At 30.1% G+C, this 11,309-nt stretch overlaps 1 protein-coding gene across 1 annotated transcript; it reads left to right on the forward strand.

Annotated features, from left to right (window-relative positions):
- Window positions 1–1,209: 1,209 nt before the first annotated feature.
- LOC117211665 (importin-4-like) lies at window positions 1,210–7,411 on the forward strand. Its single transcript, XM_033455801.1, has 15 exons — window positions 1,210–1,376; window positions 1,749–1,835; window positions 1,907–2,014; window positions 2,083–2,235; window positions 2,297–2,482; window positions 2,559–2,853; window positions 2,929–3,086; window positions 3,165–3,762; window positions 3,832–4,067; window positions 4,152–4,363; window positions 4,435–4,775; window positions 4,841–5,016; window positions 5,101–5,303; window positions 5,397–5,707; window positions 5,805–7,411. The coding sequence occupies exons 1-15, from the start codon at window positions 1,323–1,325 to the stop codon at window positions 5,927–5,929; spliced, it is 3,243 nt and encodes a 1,080-aa protein (XP_033311692.1). The 5' UTR covers window positions 1,210–1,322; the 3' UTR covers window positions 5,930–7,411.
- Window positions 7,412–11,309: the final 3,898 nt, after the last annotated feature.

Genomic DNA, 11,309 nt, shown 5'->3' on the forward strand with positions numbered 1-11,309 from the left:
ATCTTCGCCAATACCATTGCTTCTTAGATTTATTTCGTTTGTAATTCTCAATTCTTCCTTTTCAATGATTTTTGTAAATTTATGCAATAATTGTTTCTATGGACATATATATGGAGACTATATAAATTTCAGATAATAAAAAATAAAATATTAATTATCAAACAATCAAATAATAAAATATTACTTAAGTAATAAAATGAATAAAATCAAATATCCAAGGAACAATAACATTTAGGACAAATTTAAACCATAGTACGTTTACACTTAGAATTCGCTTTCTATTGAATTTGAGCATAAAAATCATTCTATTTAAAAGAACAAGGTTGAATTTTCTCTGTTTTAAATTCTCTCAACTTCTTAACTTGTAAAGAAACCATTACTATCATATTATGTATTACTTTAAACCTTACAGCTTTTATAAATAATACTAAATATATATATTTAGTATAAATAATAATAAATAACAAAATTTTATTTATTACTTGAAATAACGAGGATATTTCAGACTGGTGGGATATTTTGTATGTTCATTTTGGTGAGCATAAATAGATTAGGGGAATATTGGTAATATTTTGTCCTATAATATAAAAATAAAAATATTTACATTTTCTTGTGTTTTACATTAATATTATACATTTTGTTATTTTCTATAAATGCATTTAATTTTTGTCCATTTTTAAATATATGATAAATATCTGTATATCATATGAAAAGCATTAATAGCCAAAAATCCTAATAATTATTAATTGAGGTTACATTGAAATTTAAATTTGTTTCTTTTTTAACGCTTAATTCGTTTGCTCTCTTACCTCCTAGTTATCTTGATAATTAAATTAATCCCTTTATTAATTATTTTAATATTGTAATTAAATATACAAAATAATAAATTATTTTAAACTAAAACCTTGAAACTTCTGAAACAACAAATTTGTATTCGCACGGTGATGCGTAACGTTTTAAGTGCCATCTACAGAACTCGGATCTCGTACAGTCATTTTAAAAATTTCTTGAATTGCAGCCATGATATTTTAGTGTAGAAAATGAACATTCTTTAAAGTGTCGAAATAGTTCTTTAATAAGAATTGGTGTTATGGAATATGATATATTTTACAATTATTTTAAGCTAATCTGCGATAGAAATAATTGATACTGAGAAATCTTTGTTAGGTATTTTATACAGCAGAATGTCGCACATGCGCATTAGAGTATTATAAAGATGTCACTACGTCACCAACAGGTCAGAAAAGCGGTAGTAGACAGCCGGCTACTTTGTTCGGAAATACTGCCAAATCTATATTTTGTTTACTAATTTTAAACTAATAATGGAGGAGATATTACTAAAGTTACTTGTAGCGGATAACACATCTATTCAGCAGGTATATTTAGTGAAATGACGTGTAATAAAAAAAGGAAACTTTGTAATGTTCGAAACACGTGTTTGCTTCTATTGCTAACCATTTAAAGCAGAAGATCGAAATATTTTACTTGATCTATATTTAATATTTTAACAAAAATAACTACTTCTGTCTTATAAATTGTTTTACACAAGTAACCATGCATTTTATTTCTTATGTCTTCATTTTTCTTGCTATCATTAGTGTTTTAATATGCATGTCATGTACTCCTTCAGTTTCTTTATTAAATAAGGATGAGCATACACTTTGCTAATTGGTATATCTTCCAAAGTCATTAATATCTACATCACATAAGTAGATATATAAGATAATATATTGATACAATATTTGCAGGGAACTGCAGAACTTAGAGAAGCTTTCAAGAAGCCAGAAAGTACACCAACATTATGTCAACTTATTGTATCGTCAACAAATTCACAGGTTTTTATTTTTGATTCCTACAAATGTTTTATTTTTGCTATGTTTCATAACAAAGAATTATCTATGTTTAGGTAAGGCAATATGCAGCTGTATTGCTAAGGAAGCGTTACGCTAAAGGGAAACATTGGTTGAAATTACCACAACATATACGCAATGAATTTAAGACAGTAATTTTGCAGGTAAGAAACTATTATTTTGGAACATATATTATTTTAATGAAAACAAATATAATTTTTTTATTTTTTAGGCATTAGTTAATGAACCAGAAAAAATGGTAAAGAATGCGATTGCACAGTTGATAGGCACAATTGTAAAACATGAATTGCCTAATAAAGAATGGCCAGAAGTTTTGCAATTTGTACAGCAACTGATTACTAGTGAAAATTTAATAAATAAAGAGGTATGAAATGATAATAATTACTTTATATATTGTAAGATCGTAATATATAATTTTGTTATAGTTGGGAACATATACCTTGTCTATTATGACTGAAATTGCACCTGATACCTATTCTATACATGCTGTACCACTTGCAAATCTTTTGGGACAAACATTAAATAGTCTACAAGATTTGGGAAATCCTGTAGCATATTATATTTTAAAAACAATGCAGAGTCTTGTTCCCTTTGTTGAAGGCAATCAAAGGGTGAGTTGTATATATAATGATTAAATATTGATTGAAAGTATAGAAAATTATATCTAATGACAAACAATTTCTATAGATGATAAATGCTTATCATCAAGTGATGCCACAAATAATGACCACAATTCAATCTCTTACTATTTCTCATGAAGATAAAGCTATTCAATGTTTTGAATTATTAGATGAATTATGTGAACATGGAGCTGCTGTGATAGCACCACATGTCAAAGCTCTTGTTACTATGTGCCTTGCTATTGCTGGTAACAAAGCATTAGATGATGCCCTCAGAGTTAAAGCAGTTGGTTTTATTGGTTGGTTAGCTAGAACAAAAAAGAAAGCCATAATCAAACATAAACTTGTTGAACCAATTTTAGGTAAAATGTGTTTACATTGTAAACAAACATTTTTGCTTGTATGATAATATATATTTTATGAATTCAATTTTATAGATATGTTATTTAATCTTATGTCCACACCACCTGAGGATGACAATGATGAGGTTTACTTCAGTGGTGATAATGAAGACAATACTCCTGTAACATGTGCTACTCAAACTTTAGATTTACTTGCACTTCATTTACCCCCAGAGAAGCTAGTTCCACAACTGGTATGACTTAAAATATTTGTAACAATTTTTTGTTTTGTAAAATATATCTAATATTTTATTCTTTTATTATTTTTATAGTTGCAATACATAGAACCTAGCCTGCAAGGTACAGATGTATATGCAAAGAAAGCATCATACTTAGCAATGGCGCTATTAGCAGAAGGTTGTTCAGAATATATCCGCACTAAATATCTCGAATCCTTCTTACGTTGCACTTGTCAAGGAATTAGTGATCCCACTCCGGTAGTGCGTAATGCTGCACTCTTTGCCCTTGGGCAGTTTTCTGAACACTTACAGCCAAATATTTCTCAATACTCATCCGAATTATTACCAGTATTATTCGAATATCTTGGTCAAATATGCGCGCATATTAAGCAAGAAAAGAAAGAACCACCTTCGGTTGATCGTATGTTTTATGCATTGGAAATGTTTTGTGAAAATTTGAATGAAAGTCTTTTACCGTATTTACCAACTTTAATGGAAAGACTCTTTGAAATTTTGAGTACGGATACTCCAGTCCATGTTACAGAACTTGCCCTGAGCGCCATAGGTTCAGCTGCTATGGCGAGTAAAGAGCACATGCTACCATATTTTGAAAAAATCATTACTATTCTCGATGGTTATCTTTCAGAAAAACAAATAGAAGAAACTATGTGTCTTCAAGTGCAAGCAGTTGGTATGAATAAGAACATTTAAACTTCATGTAATTTTTATCAATGACATTAATATTTAATTGATATTGCAGATACCCTTGGAGTAATCGCAAGAACAATAGGCGATAAAAATTTTGCACCTTTAGCTGATAGGTCTCTTAACTTCGGAATGAAGTTATTGAAAGAAACAGAAGATCCGGATTTGAAAAAGTCAATTTATGGATTGTTTGCATCAATTAGTACGATAATGAAAAAAGAAATAGCAGGTGCTTTACCAGAAATCATTGAGTATATGATTACAAGCATACAAAGTTCAGAAGGCATAGTGGTATGCAAGCAAATTGTGAAATATGTATATATGAGGAAAAACAAATTAATTATATTCATGCTTATACCGTTCTATTTTTGACAGCCTCATTTTAAGGAGGACGAAACTTCTGCCTTTCCGGTTTATGATGACCTTAGTGAAAATGAAAATGAAAATGATGAAGAAGATATTGAAAATACAGATAATGAAGAAGATAATGATGACGACGATGTGGCGGGTTATAGTGTTGAGAATGCATACATTGAAGAAAAAGAAGAAGCAATTCTAGCCTTAAAAGAAATTGCGGAAAATACAGGGTAAAATATTTAATATTTTCTCATATTTGATCTTATATTTTTTTCTAATAGTTTCATATTTTTTGTTTTAGAGAAGCGTTTCTGCCATATCTCGAAAAATCTTTTGAGGAAACATTCAAATTAATCAATTATCCACAAGAAGATATTCGTAAAGCTGTCATTGATGCCATTCTACAGTTTTGTTTTAGTTTTTCAGATATTAATACTAACGAAGGAAAACAAGCATTATTAAAAGCTCTTTCTGTATTTATTCCAAAATTGTCTGAATTGATAAGGTTGGGTGATGAACGAACAGTAGCTATTAGTGGCTTAGATGCTTATGCAGAACTTCTAAAAGAAATAAAATCAGATGTTCTTATCGGAGAAGGTCATAAAGATGCTATTATGAATTGTGTCATTGATGTCATGTCAGGTAAAGACTCAATGTAGATTATATTTTTGTTATTTCAACTATACAAAGAAAATTGTTTTTGACAGGAAAAACGGAATGTCAAGATCAAGAAGAAGCAGAAGACTTAGATATTGAAGCTGAACAGGATGAATTATTAGTTGAATGTGCGGGTGACGTATTTTGTAATTTTGGAAAAGTAGTCCCACCAGAAGACTTTGGGCATTATTTTCAAACTGTGTTGCCAATGCTCTTAGAAAGATCGGTACATGACTCTTTCTATTTTCAGATATGCACTTATTAATATAAATTGTTATATCATAATTTAAAAATTAAACAATCTTTTCAGAGAAGAAACAAATCAGAAGCTCAAAGATCTTTTGCAGTTGGTACAATCTCAGAATGTTTTACAGCCCTTAAACAACAAACGTCTAATTTCATACATATCCTGCTTCCTACATTTTTGAAACTTGTAGATGATCCAAACGCTGAAGTTCGAAATAACGCAATATATGGAATTGGCGAACTTGCATTGCATAGCAATGCTTATATGTATCCTTCTAATATATCATATCTAATTATCTAATATATCATTATTATAATATTTTATACAATTTTCTTTTTTTCTTAACAACAATTTAATAGGCATTTTCCCGATATTTTAACAGTTTTGTCAAATGCGATTTATAAAGAATCACATGCAGGAGCACGTGATAATATAGTTGGAGCAATTGCACGGCTTATCATCGTTAATTATATGAACGTGCCACTTGATCAAGTATTTCCAATTTTTGTTAAGCAGTTGCCACTAAAAGAAGATTTTGAAGAGAATAAGGCGGTTTTTAGAAGTATATTAACATTATATCAAGCTGGTCATCCCATTTTACGGTCATACATGAACATATTACTCAGAGTTGCAGTCAGCATATTACATGAAAACAGAACTACAGATGATGGTATGCTATGCTATGTTTTTTTATTATTCTACGCAGTAAAATATTATGAAATTATCGTAATATATATTAAATTATGTTATATTTGTTTTTTATGCAGAAGCGAAAAGTATTGTTGTGGAGTTCGTTAAATCTGCCCAGCGGGACTTCCCAGATGAATGGAATTCCGTGCTTGTCGATCTTCCAGCGGAAGTTGTCACGAACATTCAGTACATATTTTCTTAGGTTCCAACATGGATTCGAAAACTATTGTTTTTGGTTGTTCCGGATTGCAACAAACATTCAGACTGATAGATGAAGACATTTGCATATCAACGGAAGTGATATGCGCCATATATCTCATGTTTTTAAGTTATATCTAATGAATTGAAGATTTCAATACTAGTTATACTAGTTAACAATTTTATATACATCCATACAGTGTCTATTATTTATAAACATCATAATTATGGAAATTATATTTCTTTTTATATAATATCAAACAGTCAATAAGTGCAATTAATCACATCAATAGTAACAGTATACTATTAAAGCTTTTTTTGGTGCTCATATTTTGTAATACTGTATGATTTTACAGAGAAATACACCTAGTATGGAAATACTTCTTCCTTTTTCTAGACAACATATATTAAATTCTAGTCTACACAATTTTTTTCTTTCTTAATTTCTTTTTTATAAATACAAGCAGACTTATTGAATAATAAGTATTGACTTCCACAAATTAACTTGATATAAAAATATAATCAGAATAATTAAAAGAATTAATTTATTGCACATCTACTTGTTGGAAACTAAGTTTTAGAGCTGTTATATATACCTAGAACCGAACCATTTGTTATTACGTTCTGTTTGTTTCTAATCAAGAGTGGTGCATATAGCATGAAGCATTATGTGTATACATTGAACACAAATGTATCATTTGAAAAATAAAACCGTTGCACTACATTGATTTTACAAACAGGTTTTGTATTTTTTTTCATTATATAATTATTAAATTATATAAATTTCCATTTAATTTTATCGAAGTTCATATTTATTAAAGAGTTAAAAATTTCTTCGATATTGCTATTATGAGTCATTAACAGAAGACAGAAAATTTATTGCGTTGTTTATTTAGGCAAACATATGATTATACATGCTTATTATGTTTGTACTACTACAATTGGTCGAAATGTTTTACTATTGTGAATAACTTTATATTCATTTAATTTAATTAAAAATATATAAATATAGCGAATGAACGTTGCAGTCAGTAACATATATTGTCAAAATTATAGTAGACGTTAAATTTACCACATTATTAATACTTTATTTAAGAGTACGAGATAACTTAACGGGCCGTTGTACCCTCATAAAATTATCAAATATTCGTCTTGTTAATTTATCACATACTATTTCAATGTATAAAAAGTATAAGATATAATTATGGTATATTTGTGCAAAGATTAGGGAGAGAATCATGTTAATGGCGAATTATTAGCATTTCAATGTTCACCACTGTATAGTGTTAAGTGGAAAAAAGTTTGTATGTATATGTTTGTTTGTATATTATATTGATGAAGTATTATACATATGTACATTATGATATATACATTAAATTAATACTTGTGTGGGAAATATGAGTACGAAATCCTAAACGGAATTGTAACCGCGAAAGAAATGAATGGCAATTTTTAATTGGATAAAAATTGATGATTCTTAACAACATGAACTATAATTGAATTTTTTAAATTATAATCTTTCTTTTCCGTTTAAAAAGTTCTCTAAATCGTTAGTGTTATTACTCAAGTTTTTTAATATAAAAAGTGCACAATTACAAGTCGAAGGTTTGGGAATCTAATAGAGATCGTTGTTATTGATAAAATAGATTGCCAGAAATCGAAGTAGGAAATTATTGTTCACCTATGGATTAATAGCACAGATAGAAATTGATAGAAATATTGGATTACGATCCACAGTTATATACATGTGCTTCAAAATTAAAATATTCTACGATGACGCCCATCTTCTTGAAAAATAGTCTGTTGGAGAAACTAGAATATACAATTTTTTGCATATTCGTTAAACAAAAATATTACTTTTACGTACGTACATAGATATGTATATCTATGTTTAATGATACGTATACGATTGCATAGACAAACATTACATGAGTTGCATCATAATACAGGTATCGTATTTTTTATTATTTACTTATTATTTATTTATTCTTTTAATTTTTATCTATCTATTATTTTTTTTCATCTATCTATTATTTTTATTAGTAGATATTTTATATATAAAAAACTCAGTATATGTATAACAAAATAATTTCAATAATGATTAAATATATGTACTTATCCCAAGAAACAAAAATATATCATTATCGATCAAATCGATTTGTATGTGATCGAAATGATCGCTAAAACGAGAATCGAAACGATCCCTAAAAAGAAAATCAAAACGATCCATAAAACGAGAATCGAAACGATCCCTAAAACGAGAATCGAAATTGAAATATAAAACATATAATCGAAAACAAAAATAAGTGAACAAATAGTGGAAATATGTATCAATGATGTGTTGTTAAATGTTTTGCTTGTTTACACAAAAATGTAAATATTAATTTAAGTTATTTACTAAATAATCTACGTACTATAACGGCATATAATAGATAAGCCTTAGGTATGTATAACAATAGCACTAGTTTCATTAAACTTCATTGATACTTACTTTCACCATCTGTGCATTAATTTTTGTCTCCGACTGTATTTCCTATAAAGGGTGCAACTCGTTTTGAGAAAGTGTTTCATATATTGTCATAACGATTTTCACAATCAGATGATGTCTCGTTTTTATATATCGGTTTGACACACAAACTTGTCGAACGACGACCTTCGTGTAGTGAGACGACGGAAGTCATAAAGTGTTATCGAGGTTCTTTTCATGCCATTGAGCCGAGTGTGTTAGTCATCGATGAATTAACTGTGTGCGTACCCACAGGTATACGCACCTACGTACACGGTGTATTAAAATTCTAATATGCTTTTGTTGACTTGTATATGTACATCATAAGCCAAAGTGGTTAACTTCACTTTTTGAAATTTTTTAAGTTTTAATACCAAAGCACTAGATTGATGCTTATCTCATATAATTTCATCAATTTTTATATTTTTTGTTTTGTGGTGTCAACCTGTTTGGCAAAATGAGCATATATGTTACTACGTTACTACGTGTAACTTAAACTTTCCATAAATGTTATCCTTTTCTTGAATGTAGTATTCCTTGAATTCAGACTAATTCTAACAATGTTTCTCGTGTTTAGAAAGCATAAGAATGCCTGCTCTGCCAGTTGCGTAAGCGTAGATTTCGTTCGCGATACAATGCATCGATGAACGGGCGGGAAGAATTTTCAGAAGTGGATATTCAAAATTGAAATATCGATTGGTCTACAAATAACTAAACTCCGATATCATCATCTATTTATATGTACGCTAAAATATTCGATCTGTACTCAAATCCTGACTTATTGATCGAAAACAGACAAATTCATACTTCATACAAAATGCAATCTTTTAAACTGGAATTTTTAAATCTCAATGATTTCATGAGAAATATTGTAATGAATCAATATTCTCATTCTTACGATGATTACCATACATATATAATATATAATAGATTCATATATAATAAATATACAAGCTTTGCAGAAGTCGAACTAACCAACTTCATCTTTTCTAAGTTTCTCAATTTGACTACCTAGATACATGATTAATATTAAACGACTCGAAGGAACAAATTATGTATTTCCATAAGCTTATTTGCCGTAGGAAAGTGGCGCAAATAAGCATAAATTCTTATCTTTGTACTTATCAATTTATGGAGTTAATTAATATGACTTTTGGCCAACTCATATAAGAAATAGATCGTAAAGGAACGTATTGTAAGGAGTAATTAACAATAAGGCGTCGAAGTAGATACATAAATCCGGAGAGTACTGAAATTCTTGGACACCTTATACGTGCACGCATATCGAGTGCTTGATGCTGGTTTGTGTCCTTGGGTTCTCCACCATGACTCGAATCGAAAAGGAGTCGTAGGTGTACGACCCATGTCCGTGGCCCGACTGTGTACCTGCCGAGCTTACCATGCTTCATGGAGATATCGCTAGTGGAAAGTTTCGTCAGACGAAAGTGGTTTATTGCGCGCGGCGGCTCAACGCGGTTAAATCGTGTGATCCATCGATGAATTGTCCGAGCAACGTGTCTAAATAGTGGAAACGTGTACATCGTCTGCTACTATACTGGATAGTTTGGCGGAAATTAGAATCATAGGGAGATATCGTTCTAATAATATTGGTAAGTAATCATCGATCATATTAATTTTATTACTTGTTACTTAAATATAAAAGAAAAGCTGTCATAATACTCTAGTAGTTATTCTGAAGGTCCGTGTATGTTCAAATTATTTATCTATTTTTATCTAATTTATTAGGGATGTAGAATATTTCGTTGGATGTATTGCTGCCATACTTGATTATCGTGCACACTTCTTTCTTTCATTATGCATCTTATGTACGGAGCTTTATATTCTATTTTGCACATCATATTGGTGTAAATATTTACACATGAATAAAGGATCTTCAACAATGCAGTTTCACCGGTTATCGATGCTCGATCCTCTTGAATTGCAGGATGAACAAACGAACTGATTATCTTCACGGATGGTGTCGTAACAGCTTTTTATCCTGTCATAAAATTACAAAGACACCGTTCTTTTTTTAACACTGTAATTACAGACTGAAATCAATAGCATGACTCAGTCGATTGCTCGATTATCCGGCTAATAATCTAACAATAGTCGATGTTTCTGGCAAAAGTATGATCGATGAAAGATCACAGTCTACACGATCACTAACTTCGCTATTTCGCAATTATTATGCAGATTCCATTCGAAAAGGAGGATTAGGTAGCTATGTTTATAAATCATTGTAAAAAATATATTTGTACACAATATTTTATGTTAGATTATATGTATTTGGTGATTACCTGTATAGAATACTGGAGCTCTTTAAGCATCGAATTCTTACCCACTGATGAAGTCATTTGAGCCAATAATTTCCTAGCTGTCTTGAACGGTATAATAATCGATTCGTTCCTTCGTGGTTTATTTGTTAGTGCGGAAAACATCCTGCTTGACTAACAAGCTAATTGTATCCTTTCTTCTACCGTCATTTATTTAATGAATCGATTGGATTTGGTCGTTGAAACGACTCGAAGGGCTACGTGAAGCGTCCACGGCTTCGCTCACATGCGAAGGAACGAGAGCAGGATGTAATTAAGACACGACGATTAAAAGACGTCTGACGGTCTGACTTGTTGTAGACGCGGTGGGAGGTCGTCGAGTTTTTGAATCAGCATGCATGATTTGCAATTCTTCGCACGTATATGAGTAGATCTGTTGTATCTGCACTTGGAGACTTTTGTACGAGTCTGGACATTAATTATTATCGTTTTAATACTTTAATTATCGTTTGACGCTCCATAACTGCTGTTTCTATCAAGTATGCTACATAGTTTGTATTAATCAATTAACAATTAATAATTAATCAATATTCCCAAGTGTA

Source organism: Bombus bifarius, unplaced genomic scaffold (assembly GCF_011952205.1).
Source record: "Bombus bifarius isolate JDL3187 unplaced genomic scaffold, Bbif_JDL3187 scf7180000008240, whole genome shotgun sequence".
Lineage (NCBI taxonomy): Eukaryota > Metazoa > Arthropoda > Insecta > Hymenoptera > Apidae > Bombus > Bombus bifarius.